At 45.8% G+C, this 25,512-nt stretch overlaps 1 protein-coding gene across 4 annotated transcripts in view; it reads left to right on the top strand.

The window, feature by feature from the left end:
* ANXA10 (annexin A10) overlaps positions 1-25,512 on the top strand; it is a 95,765-nt gene that overhangs the window by 12,426 nt on the left and 57,827 nt on the right. For all 4 annotated transcript variants that reach the window (XM_075611927.1, XM_075611946.1, XM_075611937.1 and 1 more), the window contains exon 3: positions 22,722-22,816. In XM_075611927.1, coding sequence (XP_075468042.1) covers positions 22,722-22,816 — 95 coding nt within the window. The remainder of the gene's footprint in view (positions 1-22,721; positions 22,817-25,512) is intronic.

Here is a 25,512-nt window from a genome sequence, read left to right as displayed (position 1 = left end):
CTGTTTCTCAGAACAGGCTTTTCCTGACAGTCCTAATCAGCCAGGTGGAGTCTGGTTAATTGCACACCAGCATACTGCTGGATTAGAGGCAAGTTTATCCAACAGTGATAAGTCCCTGTTACATACCTCCACTGTTTGTGGGAGGCTCGGGCTTACCATGGCCGAAGCCTATCCTTTCACTCTCACTTGAGATATCTCTGCAGCTCGAATGAGAGTGGATGGAGTACGAGAACCCTCAGTTCCGCTGGGATTTGAGCCCTTTCTCCAGGTTATTAGTGTCTCCTCCAGAAGGTGCTTGAGATCAGCACTCCTCTGTCGTTCGAGGAGGACTTTTTCCAAGTATAGTCTTTCTACTGACCGCGAGGTCATGAGATTTCCCCTGCATCGGGTGATCCCCTCTTAGTAGGCAGACTGTATGGCTACAGTCACAGAGCATTTACACATATAACGTTCTCTCGCCATCTTTTCCATTGGCTCCATTTAAGAACTAAATGTCCATTCCTTGTAACCCTTGCTCAGGTCTTGCAAAGCCTCTGTCAGCTTACTTTTGAATTCTGTCTGATGTCCGGAATCTATTTATACTATCCTAGACTCATGCCATTTTATGGTATCACTTAAAGAACATTCAAGAATAGCTCTTTGAGTTTTCGGCTCTTGACACTGTCCTTCTGCACCTCTTTTTCCACTCAATGCAGTTGCCAGTTCAGCTTCTTTGTGTTACGCCGATGCTCGCCACAAACCGGGACCGGACCGCGGGGCTGAGGTGGGGTTATATAATCACCGACCTTAGTCCGCGCAGACTGATCCGGAGTGCGCAGTTTGTAGTCGTACATCGCAGGGTCAGGATTGGAGAAGGCAGCATCGTCGTTATTGAAGCCAAAGTCGGGGTAGGAGAAGACAGGACAATCAATGGCCGAAGCAGGGTCAGGATAGAAGACATCCGGGTGGTCGTAGTCGTAGCAAGGAATCGGCAACAGGCAGACAAGAGTTCCCTGCTTCAGCTTAGGAGCGTGAGCGGCCTCTGCACGAGGAGCGGCCTCGGCCCATGATGCCAGTCTCAGCAGGGGGAGACAGCAGGCTGGCCGAAGTACACCGCAGGGCAGCGTCAGGGAAACCAACGCTTCAGCGCAGAAGTCCAAGGCATACCACTGCATAGAGATAGCAGCAGGCCGCAGGAAATTAGGGGTAGCCACTGCTAGGAGTGAATGCAGCAGGTACCAAGAAAAAGGGGTAACCACTGCTAGGAGTGAATGCAGCAGGTACCAGTGCTGGCAACAGCGCTTCAGCACAAGAGACAGGAACAGGCCTCTGGATACTCAGGAACTTGGAAGGTAAGAACGCTAGGAGAGAGGCCTGGGGCGGTTTGTGGCAGAGACAGTAATGTCCCAGGTAGGAGTTATGCTCGGCACTGGTTCAGTGCCAACGCCCAGGATATAAAGGGCGGAGATCCAATCACAGGAGGAGGCTGTGTGAGTATTCCTCCAATGCTGAAGCACAGGGCAGAAGCTGCAATGAGAAGCAGCACATGTGCCATAGATTGTCAGAGGAAGCTTGCAACTGCATAGGTCTGCAAGGCTATAGTCAAAGCCATATGGAAAATAGCTGAAGCGCTCAAATGCAGGTATATCTCAAAATGATAATAAGCCAGACCACTGTACCAGGGTACTAACAATTGATATAGTACCTATTGTGTCATATAATGGGTACTATCCTCCTGAAGACAGGTGGTATGTGGTGCAACCCACTCACCATCAGTCTCATTGGCAGGTTCCCCTGAAAAATATATAAGTACTCACATCCTGGTAGGGCAGGCAGGCAGGCTGTGCAGCTACTCAATGCAATACAGGGAAAAGGGAGACCAAAAAGCGCACCAGCACAAACGGAGCAGGAAGAACCCAGGACAAAAAAATGATTAAAAGGGCACTTTAATGTGGCAAAAGACCCATCCAATGCATTTCGAACGTCGCAGCGTTCTTTTTCAACGTTTCGACGTTCGAAATGCATTGGATGGGTCTTTTGCCACATTAAAGTGCCCTTTTAATCATTTTTTTGTCCTGGGTTCTTCCTGCTCCGTTTGTGCTGGTGCGCTTTTTGGTCTCCCTTTTCCCTATAGTCAAAGCCAGTAGTGGATTCCTAACAGTACCCCCCCCCCTTCAGGTGAGACCTCCGGACGAACAGGAACCATCACAGATTTGGGGGACATGGAATTGTTCCTAAACCTCCTTAGGCGAGAGGTGGCGTTGAAAGCCCATAGTTTATTGGGATTCCTTACAGTACCCCCACCACTGGATGAGAAGCCTGAGTGGACAGGACCATTCATAGGTCTGGGAGACATTGAGTTGTTCCTGAAGTGTCTCCGGCGAGAATTAGGTCCACAATCCAGGTGTACATTGGCGAGTGCCATAAAAGACAGCGGTGGCACTGCAGTTCTTGGTACATGGACAATGGGACCTGAGGGATCCGGAATGGGAACATCAGAAGGGCAGTAGCCAGGTGTCCGGTGCATAGTAATAGTCCAAGAGTACGGGACACAGGACACAGATTGTCGGACAAAAATGGCAGAGGGACCTTCAGAGAAGGCAATGTCTTTGGTGAAATCAGCACGGAGGAAGTTGCAAGAGTCTTTAGCTTCCAAGGAATTCCGGGTGATGGTTAGCGAGGGAATTGGGCGGGAGGGTTCACTACACACTATTGCAGCGGTACTTTTGATACAAAGCACGGTTGCTATCCCAAGCAATTTGCGAGAGTCTGTAGCAGTGTGTATACAACTCATGGTACTGGCAGTTGAAGGATCTGCTTCCTTTGGTTTGTGATCTTTAGAGAGAATCAACTCCGAAATTGTGGCCTTGGCGAAGGACATACTAAGCATGTCTATACGCATAGTGGAACCATAGAGAACAGGGACGGATGCTTCAGGTAAAGCGACGAGGTCCAGTAAGGGTGTCTTCGTCTTAGAGAAAGGCCAAATGCCATCCAGAAAGGGCACTTAAGGCACCGCACAGAGACCTGCAAGTAAGGAGTCTGTTTGAAAGGTGAGAAAACAGATTTTATCCAAAAAAACAGGCAGGCGGTTAAGCGGTGGATAAGCCTTAGGAATAATAGTCTTGAGGTTAACGCTGGGTACCTCCAACACAGAGAAAGAAAACAGAGAACTAGAGCTTGGCTTAGGAGTGGAGGTCCCAGGTACCCAGGTCTCGCATGATACTATGGGAGAAGCAATGCTAAATATTACTGTTTTAAACATAGGGTTCTTAACATCGGTAGCTCCAGGCACCTTCTTGAGAGGTAACCCTAGTTTTGGGACAAGACAGTCAATAGCAAGTACCCCAAGTATTGTGGAAGACACATGGAGATATAAGTCCATCTTCAAGACGGGGTCTTTTGAAAAAAGGGACACAGCGGGTATTACTGAAAGTTCCAAATGCGATACCCCTGAGTTCGTGCTAGTAGACATAAAGCCAGTAGTGGATACCCTGAATACTGTGGGCGAATCAGCGTGAAACAGTAATATTAAAGGAGTGGGCATCCCAGACTTAAAGTCATTTTTAATTATCCCGAAGGCTGTGGCATGATCCATGTAAGAAACTGGGGTAGACTCTCCAATAGAAACAAGGGACATCTTGCTAGTCACTGAAGTGGGTGATTGAGAACCAGCAGGAACTGAACTAGCTACTGTAATGAAATCAGATAGCATTGCGCTTGTATCAGAATTGGATCCCTGAGAATCCCTAGTGAGGGCATCAGACTCCATGGGAAACTCAGTGACAGGGGTATTGGAACCAATTAAAGGAATTGCAGGTATCACAGACTTAATAGGAGAAATACCTTGCAAAACAGAAATTTTAGTAAAGGTGATAGGCATAACAGATAGGAAAAACAGAAGTAAGCTAGAGAAGGTTGCTTCTACAACAGAAGATTTGGCAGCGGCAGAGCTTAACTCAGCGGCTGCTGGGGAACTTTTAGCTACAGTGAAAAGGGACTGTAGGTTTACAAAATCAGGGATAAGGGAAGTTTCAAACTTGAAAAGCTGATCCTCCAAATAGGAGGGCCCTGAGTGTAATTGTACTAGTAGAGCAACAGCAGATACGCTGATCTCAGAAGGGGTCACTTGGAAAGGGACATAATATGTACTGTTCGCTTTAAACCCAAGGATTTGAGAAGAGGAGAACACAGACAGTGCAAATGGGGCAACCACGACTGTGCTGGTCTCTGAAGTGGGTATTTGGGAAAGAGTGTCTGGGACATCAGAAACGACAACAGATTCCACGAAAAGGGGTCTATGCTCAGAAGCAGGGGTCTCAGCTCTCTGAGTGACAGACGGGGTCAGTGAAATACCTAGGAGTAGGGATTCTGCGAACAGGTTTAGAGAAACAAACGGCTCCAGAATACTTTTAACTGGAGCCAGTATTATTGCCGAATGTTCAGGGGGCATAGCCCCGAGAATTTTAGCCGAGTCAGGGGACATAAGGGGTTCATCCTCTGAGGCTAAGGAGGTGTCCTTGACTGATGGACTACAGGGATTTACCAAAGTAGGTTCATAGGGCTGACCTTTAGGGGTTAACATAGGAAAAACCTCAAGGGTTAAATTACTCTGTACCTGAGAATCAGAGAAATAGAAGCTAGTCTCCGAGAGTGGGGTCATAGGGGGTTCTGCCTCTTGCCCTAGGGACCCAACATTAGACTGCGGAATACTAGGGTTAGCAATAGGGACCTCACAGAGCAGACTGGCAGGGGTTAAAACAGAAAAAACCTCAGGAACAGAGCTTAGAATTTTTGGGTTAGAAAAAGAGGGCAAACAGGATTCATTCTCTGGTGCTAGGGAAGACACACTGACCTGGGAAATGCAGGGATTTACAATGGGGGACTCATAGGCCTGACTAGCAGGGGTTAAGACCGGAATAACCTCGGGGACAGAATTTAGGGAGGTTAACTCAGGATTAGGGAGCATGGCAGCTTCTTCCTTAGCGGGCAGCGACAGAGAGATGGTTTGGCCATTCTTAGGAGAGGGAGGTACCTACACAGGTTTAGCAACAGAACTGGCAGCATAGGGGATCTGCCAAGCAGCAGCGTAGCTGGCAAGGAGGGTGTCCTGTTCTTTTATGCAAATGTCAAGTGTTAAGGAAAGTACATGGAGTGTATCTTGAGACTGAGCCAACATGAGGAGGGCGCCCTGTTGTACTAGATGAATGTCCAGTGATGAGGCCAGGGCATAGAGTGCCTCTTGGGCGTCGGCCAGTTCCATAGGGTACACGTTATCCCAGGTTAAAGGGGAATCAGGGGAGCAAATACAATCGCCTAGAGACTGTTTTAAGTTCTGCATGCAGCAAGCCTTAATAAAGAGATCACAACGGCATTGTCTTTGCAAAGGGGTTAAACCTTCATACGTAAACAGGTCTTCAATCAGGGCTATTATTTCACACAGATACTGGCCTTCATAATGGGACTGGTACGCAGGCCGGGACATAACTTCAGTTGGAAAATTGCCAACCCCCGCCACGGCGCGGTCCGGTTTATGTTGGCCGAGCATACTGTTACGCCAATGCTCGCCACAAACCGGGACCGGACCGCAGGGCTGAGGTGGGGTTATATAATAACCGACCTTAGTCCGCGCAGACTGATCCGGAGTGCGCAGTTCGTAGTCGTACACCGCAGGGTCAGGATTGGAGAAGGCAGCATCGTCGTTATTGAAGCCAAAGTCGGGGTAGGAGAAGACAGGACAATCGATGGCCGAAGCAGGGTCAGGATAGAAGACATCCGTAGTCGTAGCAAGGAATCGGCAACAGGCAGACAGGAATTCCCTGCTTCAGCTTAGGAGCATGAGCGCGGGAGTGGCCTCTGCGCGAGGAGCGGCCTCGGCCCATGACGCCGGTATCAGCAGGGGGAGACAGCAGGCTGGCCGAAGTACACCGCAGGGCAGCGTCGGGGAAACCAACGCTTCAGTGCAGAAGTCCAAGGCAGGCCACTGCATAGAGATAGCAGCAGGCCGCAGGAAACTAGGGGGAGCCACTGCTAGGAGTGAATGCAGCACAATGGGACAATGGGACCTGAGGGCTCCGGAATGGGAACATCAGAAGGGCAGTAGCCAGGTGTCCGGTGCATAGTAATAGTCCAAGAGTACGGGGCACAGGACACAGATTGTCGGACAAAAATGGCAGAGGGACCTTCAGAGAAGGCAATGTCTTTGGTGAAATCAGCACGGGGGAAGTTGCGAAAGTCTTTAGCTTCCAAGGAATTCCAGGTGATAGTTAGCGAGGGAATGGGGCGGGAGGATTCACTACACACTATTGCAGCGGTAATTTTGATACAAAGCAGGGTTGCTATCCCAAGCAATTTGCGAGAGTCTGTAGCAGTGTGTATGCAACTCATGGTACTGGCAGTTGAAGGATCCGTTTCCTTTGGCCCATGACGCCGGTCTCAGCAGGGGGAGACAGCAGGCTGGCCGAAGTACACAGCAGGGCAGCGTCGGGGAAACCAATGCTTCAGCGCAGAAGTCCAAGGCAGACCACTGCATAGAGATAGCAGCAGGCCGCAGGAAACTAGGGGTAGCCACTGCTAGGAGTGAATGCAGCAGGTACCAGGAAATAGGGGTAACCACTGCTAGGAGTGAATGCAGCAGGTACCAGTGCTGGCAACAACGCTTCAGCACAGGAGACAGGAACAGGCCTCTGGATACTCAGGAACTTGGAAGGGAAGAACGCTAGGAGAGAGGCCTGGGGCGGTTTGTGGCAGAGACAGTAACGTCCCAGGTAGGAGTTATGCTCGGCACTGGTTCAGTGCCAACGCCCAGGATATACAGTAAAGGGCGGAGATCCAATCACAGGAGGAGGGTGTGTGAGTATTCCTCCAATGCTGAAGCACAGGGCAGAAGCTGCAATGAGAAGCAGCACATGTGCTATAGATTGCCAGAGGAAGCTTGCAACTGCATAGGTCTGCAAGGCTATAGTCAAAGCCAGTAGTGGATTCCTTACACTTTGGAATTGAGTTCCACATCCATTTCCAGAGAACGTCCTATCTTTTCAGCTTCATCAGATAAGGATTCTTCTGGTCTTGATTCTGCACTCATATCTTTGTTTGTTGCCTGTTGGGCAGCTAAAGGTTTAGCTAGTGCTTGCTCAGGCAGTTCAAACTTTTCAATCTTGTTTTGCAGTTGAGCGGTGTCCCCAGCTCTCACTGTACCCATGTCTTCATGAGCATTAGTCGCTGTGGGATACCGACGCTTGGACAGGGGCAGTACATTTCCTGTAGTGGAGACACCTGTACTTTACTGGTCCACAGAGCCTTACTCTGTTTAAATTCTGTAACCTTTTCCTCCAACTTCATTTTTTCAGACTCAAAGGTTGTAACCCTTGACCGTAAAATCTTGCATTCTCTCTCTCTCCCTGCAGTACTGTAATCTAATTTCTCAGTCTTTCAAGCTCTTCCACTTCTAGGCTTTTCTGCAAGTTTAATTCATCTGTGAGAGATCCCTGTTTCTTGAGTACATCCTGCAGTTCTCCTCTCAGGGTCATTATCTCTTCACTTTGCTTTCTCTGAGCTTGCTTCTTTTCTTTATTATATTGTGGAGCACTGTGAATTTCTTCACTAGGGCCGCAACTGCTTGCCTCAGTTTCTGGACCTTCTTGTGCTCCCTCTTGTACCAAGTCCCCTGGCCTCAAAGCTTGGCCTCTAGCGATGCTCTGGTGATGCTCAGGGTAGCCTCCAGTTTCTCATGCTGCTCTGCGGAGGGGGGGGACTGTGTAATCAGACATTCCTGCAGCAAATGTACTTCTTTAGCAGCCTGCAAATTTTCTTCCTGCAGAGATCGCTGCTTCTCCTTGGCATTTTGGATGTGCGTACGCAGACCTGGCAGTGGGTTCTGCAAAAGGTGCTCCCTTGTGTGTGTTGCTCCAATGCTTCAAACTTTTCATCTTCCAATAGTTTCTTTAATTTTTGTAGCTTGTGCAGCTTTTTCTTCTTTTCATTGATGTGGTCTGTCAAATCAGAATGTTCTTCTTTCTTCAGTTGAGTGTAGTTTTCCTGCCTGGATGTGTAGCCCTTTAATTCTGGTCACTGCTGCATACTTTGTTTTGTTGCTCAGGCCCGTTTGCAGGAAATGTTTGTAAGCAAAGCACAAAAAAATGCAAGATCAGTCTCTGGGGCCCCTTTTAAATTCAAGGGCCACCTCTCATCCGACTTCAGACACCATATGTAAGAGATGTGTGCAGAGGTATGCAATGGAGACCGTTTTTAAGGGGAAATTAAAATAAGGCTTTATTGCGCCTGTTTCTTTAAAAACTGCAAACACAAACATAAAAGAAAAACCCACTCTACTTTGGAGAAATCACTACACATTTTTCTCCAGCCCTATCTACTGTAACTGGATGGGTAGCTAAGCTGCTTACCACCCTAAACATACATACATACATACATACATATATATACATACATATATATATATATATATATATGACAGAAAATACAAAGTATACCGCATCAACACAATACGTAACTGTTGCCCAAAAACTGTCCTAATATATGATAAAGTATCAATAGACAGTGGTGCTCAAGGATAATAAATGTATAAAGCAACAAAAGAGTATCCTTATAATGAAGCACACGGGCATACCATGAATATGATTATAAATGCAAAATGTATTAATATAAAGATAAAAACAAGGGGAGAAAAATATAAAAGAGGAGGAGGACTCGCAACTGACAATACATATATACCATGAGGCAAAGGCACATAAATTGGTCAAAGAAATCACCAATGGCTGATATCATGAACAGCCAAAATGTATGTAAACACAAAAAGTTGGTAGCTCTATAAAAGGCACTATTCTGTATAGTAACAGAAACTGCAGACCTGTGTACTAAGAATAGGGATATGCCTGTGATATAGCAATAGATACACGTAAAGACAATGTTGCCTAAAATAATGTCCAAGAGTAGAATAAGACCATTGTATCACAGTAATGGAGAATATTGATACATCACCAAAATAGTGTAGTTGTTATGACCAAAATACGAGTAGCAAAAGCCTCCTGTACTTGAAAAAGGCAGGGGTCCCCCTCCACAGACTCCCACTCCAACGCGTTTCAACAAACGGTCTTCTTCGGGGAGAGGAGTTGTGGAGAGTGAGCCAAGCATTTATAGTGGAGTCAGGGGATGTAATGTTCAAATTTCGCGCCAAAATTCATATAATTTCTGTGTACTATATTGGACAAAATAGATAGAAAAGGATATTCTAAGTAAGAATACTGAGCAATGCTATTATATGACTTTGTTATTTGAATATGCTGATAAACATATTATGCTGTACAGTAACATTTTATATTGTCTATGACACAGTATCCAGCTTATATAATTTATGTATTGCAAAATATGCTTGCATATTTGTCACTATTACTAAGGTCATTCAGAAGGGTTAACACAAACTGACCACCAATGTATAGTTTCAGATTTACTTTTTATTTAAAAATATCTTTGATTACAATAGCTCAAGATATATACCACTGATGAGTGGAAACGTGAAACATTTTCTGAGAAGCTGTAGCAAAATAGAGAGAGTTAAATACCAAATATTCAAATTAGTGCCATTCTTAGGTATCTTAATATAGCCTGGAGCTCCCGTGGCTCCTGGAGACCCCCCTTCCCTGGCGCAGCTCGATCGCGGGTATTGAAAAACCCGACGGCTGCTTCCAAGGGTGGGGGCTGGAGCAGGGAGCAGCGCGGCTTCTCCTGCCTGCGGCCGGTTGCCGTGGACGCGATCGGGCCGTTGCTAAGGCCGCGATCGCATCTCTAAGGTCCCGGCGGCCGCAGAGCAGGGCGCCGCCATTGAGGACCGTCTCGCGCATGCGCAGTGATCGCGCGAGGGCAGGAAGAGCCCCAGAGACAGGGCAGAGTCGCGCATGCGCAGGGCTAGCCGGGAAGGCGCAGGAGAGGTTGAGGCGGCCATTAGTAGTTCGCGCATGCGCAGGAGAAGCGCGCACGCGGCCCCAATGCTATAGCAGCCTCCTGGGAACTACAACTCCCAGGAGGCATAGGGAGACAGGCACCAGGTGCCTCATAGCGGCCAATAGGGCTGGAGGATTCTCAGCCCGGGAGAATAGATACATTTCCCGGGCTTTGGTCACGTCAGTTGGAGCAGCGGAGCTGAAGGGGAAGGAAGGATGCAGGGAGTGAGTGCAGCTCCTGCATCCAGATAGGTACCACCCTCACCCTCCAGGTAGGCCCCAACTCCCCACCAGGTTAGTGGGTAACTGGAAAGGGACGGCCCTAGATAGGGAGGTCACCCTTAGTGTGTGTAAGGTGCAGGTTTGGCAGTGCCACAGCGGGTAGTGCTGTGCGCACTGGCAAATAGGCACAGCGTGCGAGCAGTGGATTAATTGCTGCAGGTTCCAGGTTGCTGTGTTGAGTGTTGCATGTGACGCTGCATGTAATGAGTGCAGTGTGTGTGCAGCGTGTGTTACTGTCTGCAGGCTGATTGTGAGAGCTGTGTGTCGGCTGCAGGCGTGTTAGTGTTAGGAGTTAGGAGTAGTTAGGGAGTTACAGATAGGACTTGGGTAGCTAGGGGAGAGGGGCAGGTTATTACCCCGCAGGCCCTAGGAGTTTTCCCCCAAGCCACCCCAGGTTACGGTTCATCAGGGACAGGCCCTAGGTTAGGGTTACTGTCACTTTAGGGATAGATAGGGATAGAGCGGCGGTTGCTGTTCCCGGAAAGCGGTTGGACCCACGTTGGGGTCCACAGAGACTGTGTTCCCGAGGGGACCGCCCTAGCGGTCCACAAGTGCAGGAGTTCGGTTGAAGGAGTCCTCGTCGATAGACCCTTTGAGAAGAGTGTTGCAGGCCCGAGCATCGGAGTGCTCGGAAGGTACCTCTGTATTATATGTGCACCAACAGGCCTATTAATTTAGTGACTGCGCAGTCACCCACGATCTCCGTAGGAGTAGGGGACATTGGGTGGGGGTTACAGGACACTGGGTGGGAACACCAGACATTGGGCAGAAAGTGCTCCAGTATTGCATAAGGTTATGATGTTATGTAATGTGTTATATGTTCATAAGTAAAGTCCTTAGTTATTATATAATCACTGTGTGTGAGGTTTATGATTGGGTTCCTATGTAGGGTCATTCTACACTTCCATAGAATCCTACATAGGTGGAGGCGCTGAAAGAAGATCCGTTCCAGAGGATTCACCCCAGGCTCTCATTAGCGGAGGCTCAGACCTCCTGTGAGCCTGCAGGTATACGCACCACACCGGTAACACTGCATGTTCTACTCACCCACACTATATATGAGATTGGGTGGGGTGGAATACCCGTTACATTAGGTATGTTCAGAGATATCTCTTTACGTGTTGTATAGAGGAGTGTTTTGGGAGGTGTATAAGTCAATGGGTGCTCCACTAAATATATCTCTATCACACATTTTGGCAAAACAAAAAAATGCTTGTAAAGTTCTTCACGCAAAAACCAATGGCCAATTTGTCATGTTTTACAAAGTTCATGTATTTTATTTTATTTATAAAAATGTTTTACCAGGAAGTAATTTATTGAGTTACCTCTCATTTTCAAGTATGTCCTGGGCACAGAGCTTTGATGACAGATACATGGTTACAAATACATGATTACATTAAGTGAACAGGGTTATACTGTACATTATATATAAAGACATTGCATTACATTAGGTGAACAGGATTAAACATTATACAGTATATACAAACAAAAGACAGGGGGTGCCCAATGACGCTTTGGCAAAAGGGATTAACTAAATAACCAAGAAAATATTATTATTGAAGTATTGAAATGTTATACTTATTACTTTATACCACTCCTGCTCTAAAATTATTGCAGGACAGACGATCGCTCATGCTTGGAGTGTTGGTGACATCACCGCTCTCAAGCATGCGCGAGCTTAGCGGCAGTAAAAATTTACTTACTCGATTTACAGATATATAACTTCAAGAATAACAATAATTTCTCAACTACATAAAACGTTGCTTTTTTTTAGAAATATTATTATACAAAATGTTATACAAAACAAATTCTAATCATATTGCCATGCATAGCATGTAAAGTTATCACATACAATTAGAAAGGAGTGACTCTAAATAATTTTCCGAAATGTTATAGGGTTCTGTTTTTTTTCTACTGTAGCACTATATTTTAAAGGCTAGATCAACATAGTTATATTAAGTCAGGCTTCATACAGATGTAGCAGAGGTTATTGCTCCCACTGGCGCGTTGCAGCGCAACAAACAAAACGTGCGATCCCGAGCAGGCTCCCTTCTAAATGCATTCGCCGTGTGTTGAAAAAGGATGGCTATCGCAACTTGGCATCTACTGGCAGGCCGTGCTTCAGAGTTTCAGGCAGCAGACGTAGGACGACTATACGTGGGCTCCCGATCAGCTGACGCCGCAACCTGCAAGCCGGGTCTGGAATTGGGGGATTCCCTTCCCCTGCAGACACCGGGACAATGCCGCGCCATCCATGCCGAATGTTTACTCTGTTCGAGCTGCCGCACACTATCTAATATGTAAGTGTGAATCTGTTTTTAATTATTTTACCATATAAATCTTTTTACACATATCTTTGTGTAATACTTACCTCTGCGAGGGCTGCATAATGATGCATGATTCGTGAAGACTGCACAACAGCACGATCTGTGAGGGCTGTCGGATTTTTCACCGTAAATGGATCATGGGGGGACTGAGGCTGACAGGGAGACACCTGCAAAGATACCTCTCAGTGCCATGTGTACTTTCTGGGCCATGTAAGTTGTGGCATTGCCACTTTCTAAAAACAATTTTTATCAAGATTGAATTGGATTTCGAACAATCCTGCACTCTCTGATTTTTTTCTTTTTATTTCCATACTGTATATGATTCTGCGCTCGCTAACAACACAAACTCCATATTTGCTGGCACACGCCATAATATCTACTACATCTGTAACTAGACATTATCTAAAACAAGAATGGATATTATTGTACGCATATCCTCAAAGCTAATTATACCTATAAACAACGGCCGTAACGTCATGTTAAAAACCTTTATCCATATACTGCATCACCTGGGAAGATACAAATAACACTAGAAACGTATTAACGAAACACCACATTCAGTAAAGGTTGCTACACTTTGTCTCACCTTTATTCAAATGTAAGTAAATAGGAGTTAGGGTGTGATAAAGTTTAGAGTGAGGATATACAGTAGGCATCCTCAGAGAAGCTTGGAAAGGAAAGAACCCCATTCGCAATGTAGCATCACTTACAACCTGAATTTTGAGGGAGTGAAAATGCTTTTGATTGCAATATATTTATATTCCCTCTTTGTGACTGGCACTGATGCTAATTGTGTGCAGTCTATAGAAACTATGTTCAAGCTCCTGTCACGCTGTGCTCTCACTAGGAAAATAAATACACTCACTGTGTGTCGTTTCAAAGCACACATAAATTAGTGGAAACAATGAGAAAATATGGACTGCAGAATTCCACCAACTGCAGCCGCTGTACTTTGAAAAGATCCTGACACAAAATAATTTCATGAACAGAGCATTTTCACTAGGCCAGGAATGGCATGACTCTTGCGAAATGCGCCTCTCCAAATGTGGTCTTCATCTTTTCTAAAGAACCATAATTGATCTGTGGTCAAGAAAAAAGTGGTCAATCACCTTCTCCTCTCTAAGACCCTTGAGAGAATGCATAGGCCTACAAACTGTGGGAGACATAGAACCTCTGCGTGTACCACGACGATCCTGCTTGCCGCCTGCCACCGACCCCTGCTTGCCCATGTCGATCCGACGTGCTTATCACCGGCCTTAGCCCGTTACCCCAACAATCTTGCCTGTTCCCGCTGTTACGGCTACCGAGGTCCTACCCGCCACAGGAGTCCCCCATGACAGCAGTATTACTTCTGATCATACCCAGGGAGACCAGGAAAAAGGTAGGCAGACAACCAGCAGAGATCCAGCTGTTTCCATAGGAGGGAAAGATGATGGAGGTAATTTCAACATCCCAGGTTGTTCTTCATGAGGAGGAATATGGTAAGTAATCTAAATCTATACTAAGAGTGTGCTCACGATCCAGTGCACACATTATGTGCTCTTACTCCATACTACTGTTATAAACAGTAGAGTATATGGGAATCTAAACTCAGGACTGGATTATTATCATAGTCTGAAACTGGAGATCTTTAGCCGATGTGTTTCATATATTGATAATATTAATATCAATCATATATGAATTTTATGAAGTCTCATACAGATAACACATTAAACAGGAGTTTCATCATGTATTTATTTAAATGGAATATGTGTATGTTATATATAAAATATAATAAAATACATTGTTGAATTCTTCAAAATATATATCTGCACAAAAGAAGAAATTTCAAATATAATTCTAAATTTATGTAGCCATGCATAATAATGGACTGCAGACATCTTCCCTGTTGGCAGAAAGCCCTGGTAAGTACAGGCCTGCCAGCAGTAGTTATGGAGGTTTTCCCTCACACCCTGGTGAGGTGCCCTGTGTATGGATGGGAGTGGCTACATGCTCTGAGTCCCTGGATAGTGACATCAGAGATGTGCCTGCCCCCTGAGGTATATAGGGCACAACACTGTCAGTTAGAGTGGTTGAAAAGCAGTGGTTGCAGTTGTTGCACAGGGAGTGCAAGATAGTTTCGTGACCCTAGTGCTGTAACTAGTGGCACGAATATTCTAATCAAGCCTGTCTAGGCCACACTGTGTCCAGGGACCTGGCACAGGGGTGATCTCCCTAAAGGGAGAAGGGATCCCACTCCAATTGAGGAGGGCAGTACCTGACAAAGGGACAGCACGGAGGAATGTGCGGCTAAAGCTGAGAGCTGCATGGGGCAGTCTGCTACATACAGATCATCAATAAAGATGCCCTTGTTAAAGAAACCCCCACTGTGTGAGTGTGAGATTACTCTACAGTGGCATTCACCACCGAGAAGGAGTTCCTCACCTCACTTTGTGCTGCGTGGGACGGAACCAGGGGTAGTCGGGGAGCTGCTGGAGCTGCAGGCCGCACAGACGCCTTGGGATCCGCTAGGGGTTAGTGGGTCTGGAGCAGGGGGTCCTAGTCGCCTTCAGGTAGCGCTAGTGGGGGACGCCTGAAGGGGTAAACTGGTAATTTAGGGCAGGAATTCTGGAAGGGTCCGCGCTAGGCTAGCCAACAGTAGGTCGACGCCCCAAAGTACTGCATGGAAGAGCCAGAGTACTCTAGTCTCCATTCCAGACCACTTACCAAGAGAGGAGCACAGACTGGAGGAAGGAGAAACAGTAGACACAGAGAGAGTGAGCCTAGCCTGAGGTAGTGCAAACACGAGTCAGATCTACGTTAGGTACACAAGGTGGTGCACAAGGCATGTTTATTGTACTGATGTGGTAGCTGCCCCGCAGAGCGGAGCTCCATGTACAAAAACCCCGTATTCAAAGATCGAGAAAGAACCGCAAGAATGGAGGATCTGCACAGCGCAGAAGGTCCAGGATGGCGGACAGGCCGAGAAAGAACCGCAAGAATGGAGGATCTGCAAAGCGCAGAAGGTCCAAGATGGCGGACGGAGGCCGAGAAAGAGATCGCACCTGTTCTGTGCGAGTATGAGGAACAAGCTACAGAAGAGACTTTTGTGAGCATGTTATGGAATGGCGTGCGAGCTGTGGCTGCGCCGTGTTTGTCCTGCTTATGCTCTTGGGATAGTACCCCCGAGAACAGTGAGGACGACAGTGTTACTAGATGGGAGGAACGAAATGGACTTGCTTATCATTCGATATACAAACAACCAAACGCTACCTCAAATGTGATGCAAAAAGACAATACGAACCAAGATGGCGGTTCCCGCGTTCCCGGGACACCGCATGGGCCAGCTGCAGAAAGTCTTGCAACTTTGCAGTTTGCTAATTGTTGGCCAGGATTGGCGCCAACGAGAAAACCCCACCCTGTTGGGGGGTATGGCGCGAAAGCTGGAGCCGCGCCCTCATGGACTATGACTCACTCTGCACCTGTGCTGGGTCAGCCTACAAGTCTACGAGACATCCCCCTAGTTTCAACCTGGGGGAGTGGTTTGCAGTTTCACCGGATGCCGATGGAGAAAGTAGGAGGAGGGGTTGCCAAACCAGCCCCTGCCCTCCAGTTGCGAAGAGCCATTGACCAGTACAGACCTCTGAAACGAGGACCTCCTCTGGTGAATATGGCTGGGGTCTCTGAGAAAGTGGAACAGAGTCCCTTGATCACTACACATCCCTACTCGGCTCCAGGAGGCTTCCTGATCATCCGGGTAGAGGGTGTGGAGACTGTGGCGTGTCTTTGCCTGCAGTGAAGACTGCCGGGCGGAGCCGTGGGCAGCGAGGCCCGATGCCCTCACTGTGGACTGCAGTATATGAGGCCCATGCCGACTTTTGTGCCTGTGCAAGCCATAGAAGCTAAGGAGGATATCCCTAGGCTGGCAGCGGAGCTTCCGGGCGCATTATGGCAAGAATCCGCAAGTCCCGACGAACCGGGTCCGGTTCTCAAGAAAGAGAAAGTTAGTCACCGACGAGGTGACCAGAGAGGGGCGCACCGGCGGTCCCCTACCGGGATGCCCCGACCGAATGCAAAACTGGAATCCTCGGACGAGGAGTGTGCTAGGCTGTCGAGTGCGATGGTTCTAAAGAAGGACTACCATACTATTGGCACGCCTTGGCGAGATGCTATCCCTCGTGGTGGAGAGACACGGAGTCGAGTGTCTCCCGTACCGCGCCGACCCGATCAGCGGAGTCCCACGACCGTGGTGACTAGTGGGTCGGAAGGAAGTCGCTCTACCCCAACCCTGCGCAGTGCTACCCCAAAGATGTGCTTGTCGCAGGCTCCGGTGGTGGTGATTAAAGAGGAGCGGAACCAGGCCCAGACGGGATCGCGCCCGAGCAGGGCGTTACCGGATGTCCTGGTGGAGGAAGTGGTCTCGATTGGGGACCCAACCCAAGATGGCGGTGAGGCACGTGTGGACACGGAGATGATTTCCGGTGACCCAAGCGGGGTCGACTGGGAAATGATCGCGCCTCTGCGGTCGAGCAGCGGAAGCCGGTCGCCTCCGTCAAGGAGAGATAGGAGATCGAGTCGGAGGGTGAAGAGTCCTTTCACTGGTGAAGAGGAGAGACTTTGCGGTGGAGCGAAGGCAGGTATTGCCGTGGAGCAGGCCGTAACCCTGTCGATACCCACTGTCCGGCCTTATCCCCAAACCCCGTCCAACCCCAGAGTTAGCCCCAAGGCCCTAGATAAAGTCCCTGCCCCAGTCGCTGTCACGTTTGGGTCAACGTCTAGTCTAGGGATGTCAGGGGATTCACGGGGTCCTTCCGAGGAACGGACTGGAAGCTTGGACTGGGGGACGACGTCCGATGATGGATCGGTGGGTGGAGGGATGTGTTCCCGACAAGTGTCGGTGTCTAGTGACTGCCCTAGTGAGTTGCGGGTAACCATTGGGGATAAGTCACAGCGCGGGGAATCGATGCACCATCTGAGGGTACTTCGGGAGTATCTTCTGGTGGGCCCGAGGAAGAGGAGGAACCCCTAGAATCTGGACAGGAGGGGATCCGAGAGACCAGATGTTGGGCGCCCCTTTTTGAGGGATATGTAGCGTGGCTTGATCGCACCTGTTTCATTCTAGAAAGGGATGGGGTGGTGGATCATTCGTGGGCTACAGGGGAGTTCGATGATGCAGCTTTCCTTACCCAATTCGCCTGAGGTGGGGTAAGATTAGGCGAGGGTTAATTACGCCCAAGGTTTCCGAGGGGTTAGAGGATCCCGTGGAAACAGATGAGCCCCTGTCATGGGTGTTGCCGGGGAAGGCAGGATACGCTAGGTTGACTCGGACATGCCGCGCTGAGCGAGCCATAGCAGCTAAATATAAGAGGTCTCATGGGCTTGAGTACCCTTATGTCCCCGAGCCTCTGATGAGGGAGATAGAAGACAACCGGGAAAGGTGGCTCCGAGCTAACATCGAATACTATATCGTAAATAAGTGCCATTAAGGGAGATCGGGCCGAGCAGCGAATTGGGCAGTTAATACGGGTGTGGAAAATTGGGCGCAGTGTCTACATGAACAAAGTAGTGTACTATATTGAGTGAGGCCTGCCCCGGGAGTATAGTGTTACGGTGACCAATGCTGCGGGAAGGGAGGTGAAGAAGCCAGACCCTAGACACTATTACTAAATTGCGCAATAGCGTGTCTGTGGTTAGTCTAGCGCTCCCTGCTGGTCAGTGAGCGTAACATTATAGCATTATTATGTGTATGTAATGATGTTTGACAATTTATTTGTGTGTTCTTTTGCAGTGTTTCCTGGCGCAAGATACACCAAATTTAGGTCCCAGCCGGGACAGTGGGGATTCACCAGGGGGAGTATGTAGCCATGCATAATAATGGACTGCAGACATCTTCCCTGTTGGCAGTAAGCCCTGGTAAGTACAGGCCTGCCAGCAGTAGTTATGGAGGTTTTCCCTCACACCCTGGTGAGGTGCCCTGTGTATGGATGGGAGTGGCTACATGCTCTGAGTGCCTGGATAGTGACATCAGAGATGTGCCTGCCCCCTTAGGTATATAGGGCACAACACTGTCAGTTAGAGTGGTTGAAAAGCAGTGGTTGCAGTTGTTGCACAGGGAGTGCAAGATAGTTTCGTGACCCTAGTGCTGTAACTAGTGGCACGAATATTCTAATCAAGCCTGTCTAGGCCACACTGTGTCCAGGGACCTGGCACAGGGGTGATCTCCCTAAAGGGAGAAGGGATCCCACTCCAATTGAGGAGGGCAGTACCTGGCAAAGGGACAGCACGGAGGAATGTGCGGCTAAAGCTGAGAGCTGCATGGGGCAGTCTGCTACATACAGATCATCAATAAAGATGCCCTTGTTAAAGAAACCCCCACTGTGTGAGTGTGAGATTACTCTACAGTGCAGTCACCACCGAGAAGGAGTTCCTCACCAGGACCATCTCCCTGCGGAAGCATAGATCCTGATGAGGTGGAGGCGCTGCACATGATGTAAGTTGGACTTGCACCCACTACCTCAGCTACCTGTCCTGATGACATCCCCTAATACCATCAAGCGGGAGACTCAGGAGTCCTGTTACTTGCAGGTGCACCACCATACACGATCACGTAATGGGGACCGGTTAGACCACACGGGCCAATGTGAGATTGGGTGGGTCAGACAAGGGGGGTCCAGCCGTTACATTTATTAATGCAATAACTTGTTAATCAATTTTGCTCTTTAATACATTGAAATCTTGGATCAAATGTCTTGTCACATAGGTCACATAGGTCTGATAAAATGTATTTTAATAATTGCATACATTTCCTATCTGAACATAGGACCATCTGAAAGGCAACCCTCTGTTGTAGCACCTTCCTTGGAGGGTGGTGAGCACAGACATAGGACAATCCCTCTACCTGAAGAGAAAATATTAATTTTACATCTCGTTGTAGTCCAAATCACAGGTCCTATTACCTGCTGACCCCCGCACCCCCCCCCCCCCCCCCCGCTACCATTCTGCTTGCAGCACCAGATGTCCCACCACCTGCAGAACATGATGATTGGCCTCCCCAGCCAACTCCACAATACCAAATGGAGGTAATTAATGATGCAGTCATCACTTGCCGACAGGAGATGGTGTGTGTACACCAGGCAGGATATCTGCACCAACGGGAATGGCGAATGAGCACTGTCTCTGGGTGGAAAAGGACAAGGTGTTAATAACTTAGTTTGTTCCTAAAGGTTATATTATTATTGATATTATGTTATATTGTTGTTTCTATTGACATATTTCAAAGAAAAACAACCCAGGCTGGCAGTTTTCCACTTAAGCAAATTAAATTGTTGCATATACAAAAAAAAAATCTTCATTCTACTTGTATTGTTTTTACTAGCTGAACACGTCCTATCTGATTGAAGAAAGTACTTGGAGTTCCGTCCACTGAGACGTTCAAAGGTATTAATCTCTCTCTGTTAATAGTTCTGAAGTCATCTGGAGGATTCAGAGAGGTATTAGATTTGCGTTCAGTCAATCAACATGTCAGTGTAAAAACCTTAAAATTTAATCCCTCCGTTCACTCCTCAATTTGGTCAGACCATGCAACTTTATGGTCTTAATAGATCTAAAATATGCTTATCTACATGTTGCAAATCTAGTCTTGCTTCAAAAATTTCTCAGATTCTGTCTCCTAGGTTTCCATCTACAGTACCCAGCCCTACCTTTCGGATTTGCACCAAACTTCCCAAAACTTCTAGTAGCTGTTATAGTTGAGTTAAGAAGAAATTAAATAGCAATTTGGCCAAATCTTGACGATAACCTCATGAAGGCAGGCTCTACTCAAGAAGTCCTGGAACATGCAAATATAGTAATCAGTGAACTCAACAGACACGGATGGCTTTTGATTAAGAAAAATAGTCAACTTGTTCCCTCTCAGAGGTTGAGGATTCTAGGAGTAATTATCGACTCCTCTCTGGGCAAAGCCTTCTTTTCATCTGAGAAAATAGCAAAAGTAGCAGCAGCGGCAAAACATCTCAGAGAAGATCAGAACCCTCAGTCTATGATTGTGTGAAGACGATGAGCCCACATATAAATATTTTTTCTTGGAGTCACATACATCTAAGCCTTCTGCAGTTAAACTTCCTGTCATTGTGGAGCAAGGATTTAAGCAATTTGTCCAGGTGGTGAAGTTAACAAAGGATCTTGTTAAGCTCTAACCTGGTGGGAGAATTTTCGGAATCTTGAAGGGTTTCCCGTTAGAGGATCCACAATAGGTAGTGGCAACAACAGATTCTGTATGAGTCTTTAAATATGGAGTGCATATATGGCAAAAGAGGTTTGCTAAGGAAGATGGAGTTCAAACTCAGAAGAAATCTAACACTGTCCTAGAGTTAAAAGCAGTCAAGTACTTTAGTAGTATCCTATATAAATCATCAAGGCGGTACAAGAAGCGAACAAATTATTGAAGTTTACTTCTCCCTTTTCGATTAGGCAGAGAAAGAAGTGACTTAAATATCATATAATGTCTATTATAGAGTTTGGAAGAAACGTTATAAAACTACATATAGTATGAGTTGATAGAAACTTTGGTTATTCAAATATTGGAGTTTCAACAAGAAGAATTACATGTAGTGTAGGATTATCCCTTTAAGTTCTTTGTAAAGTCAAAGTAGGGGCCCTGGGGAAGCTTTTTCAACATCAACTGGCTAGCAATTTTTTTAATTATTATTATTATGCTGCTAGAAAAGTAACACTGCAAATAAGACCATACATTCTATCTTGGAACCTTAACCTGGTCTTAGAAGTCTTAATAGAAGATCCTTTTGAGTCAATTATAGATTTTATAAGGTGATATCTAACACAAAGTGGTGTTTCTTGCAGGAGTCATGTTGGAAAGACACGTGAGCGAGAGTCACGTAATTTCTTCTGAAGAGCCCTTTATAAGATTCCATCAAGACATGGTTGTCCTAGGAACGAATCCTAATTTTTTTTTCTCAAGAGGGTGCCAAAATGTTTATCTAAATCAAGATATCATATTTATTACCTTGTTTTTGTCCAAATCCATCATCAGCTAAATTAGAAAAGTTGATCACTTACTGTACATTTAGCAAGAGCACTGAGGATGTATATAGATAGAATAAGAGTTGAGAATGACAAAGAAATGATTAGTCATCCCAGAGGGGACAAGAAAACATCTACCAGCTACAAAGTAAACAATTTCAAAATGAATCAGAGAATGTAAAAAAAAAAAAATTTTAAAAGACAGCAAGGGGAAGGCCCATTCTACAAGATCAATTGTTACGCCCTGGGTAGAAAAAGCTCAGGCAATAGCAGATGACATCTGCAAAGCTGCAGGAAGGTCTTCTTTACACACATTCTCCAAATTCTATCATATAGATTTCAATGCAGTAGCTTAAGGTGGCGTAAAGTTACTGTACGTTACTGTAGGACAACACCTCTCTCTTACTGAGCACCTCACACCTGGAACAATCTACCTGAGACTCTTAAAGCTGCCACTAGCCTAAGTTGCTTAAAAAATAAAGCTGCCTCACATTTTAATCTGGTCTGTAACTGTTTCATACGCCTAAAAGATAAATTATGTTATTAAACTGTTCAAGCAATGTCTTTTATAAATAATGTATAACCCTGTTCACTTAATGTAACCATGTAGTTGTCATCATAACTCTGTGCCCAGGACATACTGGAAAACGAGAAAACGAGAGGTAAGTCTCCCTTTGCAGGGTGCCACCATGTTGCGAGTCTGTAGTACTGTTGTATCTGTAGTTAACACAGCACGCATAAGTCAGCAATTTGCAAACCTCAGTAAAAAAACAAAAACACAATTCTTATTAAAAGCCAATTATAACTTTAAAGAGCTGAAAGATAAAATCATTTAAAATCTCTATGCAAAGCTAGTAACCCATTTACTTTAGATATTGTTTATGTAGAGATTTTTCAGTATGTTATGCAAAAAAAAAATCTTCATTCTGATCAATTTCTTGTATCAAAATCTAGTGAATTTTATTTCACTAATGTAATCCAACAGATGTTCATCCTTATTCGAATTTTATGAGTAATAATTTTCGGAAAAATGAATGGCTATGCGATCTAAATCCGTGTCTATTGTGAGTGTTTACCATTTACTCGAACTACATAAAGTTTTCTGATTTGTACTAAATATCAACAGTATTAGCTAATAAGTATATTTGTCTCTCTACAGGGTCTGACAAGGACATCTTGATTGATATTGTAACTCAGCGCTGCAATGCACAAAGAGTTATGATTGCAGAGGCCTATGGGAGTTTGTATGGCAGGGTAAAATATACTTTGTATAATCATAGTGACTAGTGTCCTTCAGGCTGGGACATACTAAGTACCGATGCGGGGTATCACATACTGTAGTGTCGACGAGTATTCTAAAACAAATCTGGGGCAATCACCAACAAGACCCAGGTACATCCTGGGTACATCCTGGGTATATGCTGGGTACATGCTGCAACATTTCAGTGACATTTCTGCAGACAGACTAATGGCCCATCGGATTAACAGCGGGGGTCCCTGGCAGTCCCATTCCAACTGAATGGGACTGCCAGGGACCCTTGCTGTTAATTCGATGGGCCATTAGTCTCTGCAGAAATGTCACTGAAATGTTTGCAGCATGTACCCAGCATGTACCTGGATCATGTAGGTGATAGCCCAGATTTTCCAAGGCAAGTTTTAGAATACTCGTTGGCGCACCTGTATACTACGTTAATGACGTTTGACTTCAATGGCAGTTAAAGTATCAACACTTAAATCTCCCCCTCAGAATGAGATTCACTAAATGGTGCTAAGTTACTTTTTAAGGAGCGTTATGGCCCATTGAAGAGAAGTGACCTAAATTGCCTCACGGCTTAGCACAGGTATAGTACAGTGGCGGCCAGCTTTAATCTAAAGCGGCTGCCTCCGCGGGTTAAAAATAGCTGCGGACAGCGCGCGGCAATCTTCGGCCGTTTTCGGACGGTTTTCCCGCGCCTCGGGTGCTTTCAATAATAAGCGCCATTAGCACTTATCTATTGAAGCGGCCGCCACGCGGGAAACTCCGTTTCAAACGGAGAAAAGCCCCGCGGTTAGCCCGCATTAAACCCGGCAAGCTTTAGAATAAACCTGCCCGAGACAGTAAATACTGTATGGGCCCAAAACGTGGCTTGCTCTTTAATGGTGCAGATAAAACTTACTGCAACTGAAAAAAAAGTGTAAAAAGTGGTTTATGTATCTAGATCACACATTCACATGTAAAACTGTCTTTTCACAATTTTTATTTAATACAATATTATACAAACAAACAATTCTACTCAAGGCATTTCTTCATCAACTAGGTATTTTTCTCTGTGAAATTTCCAATAAAAGCAGTATGTATTTTACATTTTGTGATTATGCGATTTGCAGTTATGATTTTGTGCCTAAATTTGCAAAACTCACACATATACCAAATTATGAAGTAAATGTGGTTGCACTGACTGAGTGATTTAACTGAAACTACAAGACACATTGATACGGGCAAGTGCACTTTTAAGTGCCACTATTTTTGCCAAGTGAGAAATATCTTTAAATGGTTGTACAATTACTGTATTAAATAACTTCATATAAAGTTGGAGATGAAAGTTTTAATAATTAACATTTTTGTTATAGTATACACCTGTTTACTTTTGCATATATAGTACATTTTTAATCAAGGGTGTGATCATCCATTTGACACTTGCACCATTTGATGCTTCCTTTGCAAAGAATTATGAGAAGCAAATTTAAAGACATTCGCACAATTCAAGTGTTAGGTTAACTTGAAAAGTATCACATTAAAAAGCTGCTAGAAAACTATTGTGCTTGTACTATTAAAATATGAGGGAATGGGAATCAACATTTAAAATCAGGCCCAAAACCCCTTCCCGGATTCCTTAGACCAAATCCGTTCCATACACCAAAATCTGTCTGCGGATGGAGTACTAAAAAATCCAAGCAGATACATCCGAATTTGCCATTAAATCCATTCTCCCCAGATTTGTTTCTCTATCACTGAAAATGTGTCCTGTGGATCCTGGATTTTAACATACCTGCGGAACGGATTCAAAACTCTATGGTTGGATTTTTAAGAATCTGAACTCGGATTGAGGAGGAGAAGGGATGCTTGTACTTAAAAAAAGAGCGCACCTGAGGTACACTGGGAGATATTCTAATTGATATGCAAAGTATATTTTAATGAATCACACCACACACTTCCTAAAATGCTGTCTATAAGAATTATACTCTGTTGACAAGCCTAGCGCACTTAATGAGTCATGACTGGACTGGTGTCAAACCCAAACAGAATCTGAACCCACAACCTCTGCTACAATGGGCAGCAGCTCTATTAGTGTGAGTTAAGCCAGTTGATGGCTAGTACCACTGTCACAGCATACTTTTGAGCTCTACTTCTCACGTAGTGCTCATACCTGTAGAAGCACTTTACCCTCTCTTCTGAGATAGAGAACCATACCTAATAAGCAGTCTTCTTGCATCTTCTAGTGTAGGAGGACACCTTACAGTTTATTTATTTGAATAAAAAAAAAATCAAGAGTGCAGACTTGATGGTGCATTGCTCACAATACTAACACAAAGCTGCAAGCAAAGCCGTAGCGTACACAAGACACAAAAGGTTATATTGAGTAAAGAAGACATGACGAAGGTTAAAACTTCCACCTCTAACGCATTTCGCACAATTTCAGGCTCACTGACAAAGTGCCTGAGATGGCGTGAAATGCATTAGGAGGTGAACGTTTTACCCTTGTTGTAAAGGCAAACAATTAAGTGGTTCCATGAGTACCCAACAAAAAGCCATATGCAGAGGTGATATTTAATGATGCATGGAATTAATTGTTGATACATTATTACACTCTAAGCTACACTTTAGGAGAAGGGGGGTTAATACATCTGAGACATTATGGTCTCTTATTCCCCATACCCCAGTTTGCCAACATATGAGTGAATCTACATTC

Source organism: Ascaphus truei, chromosome 1, assembly GCF_040206685.1.
Source record: "Ascaphus truei isolate aAscTru1 chromosome 1, aAscTru1.hap1, whole genome shotgun sequence".
In the NCBI taxonomy this organism is placed as follows: Eukaryota; Metazoa; Chordata; class Amphibia; order Anura; family Ascaphidae; genus Ascaphus; species Ascaphus truei.
The sequence above is the reverse complement of the archived record's forward strand: the minus strand, read 5'-3'. Positions and strand labels throughout refer to the sequence as shown.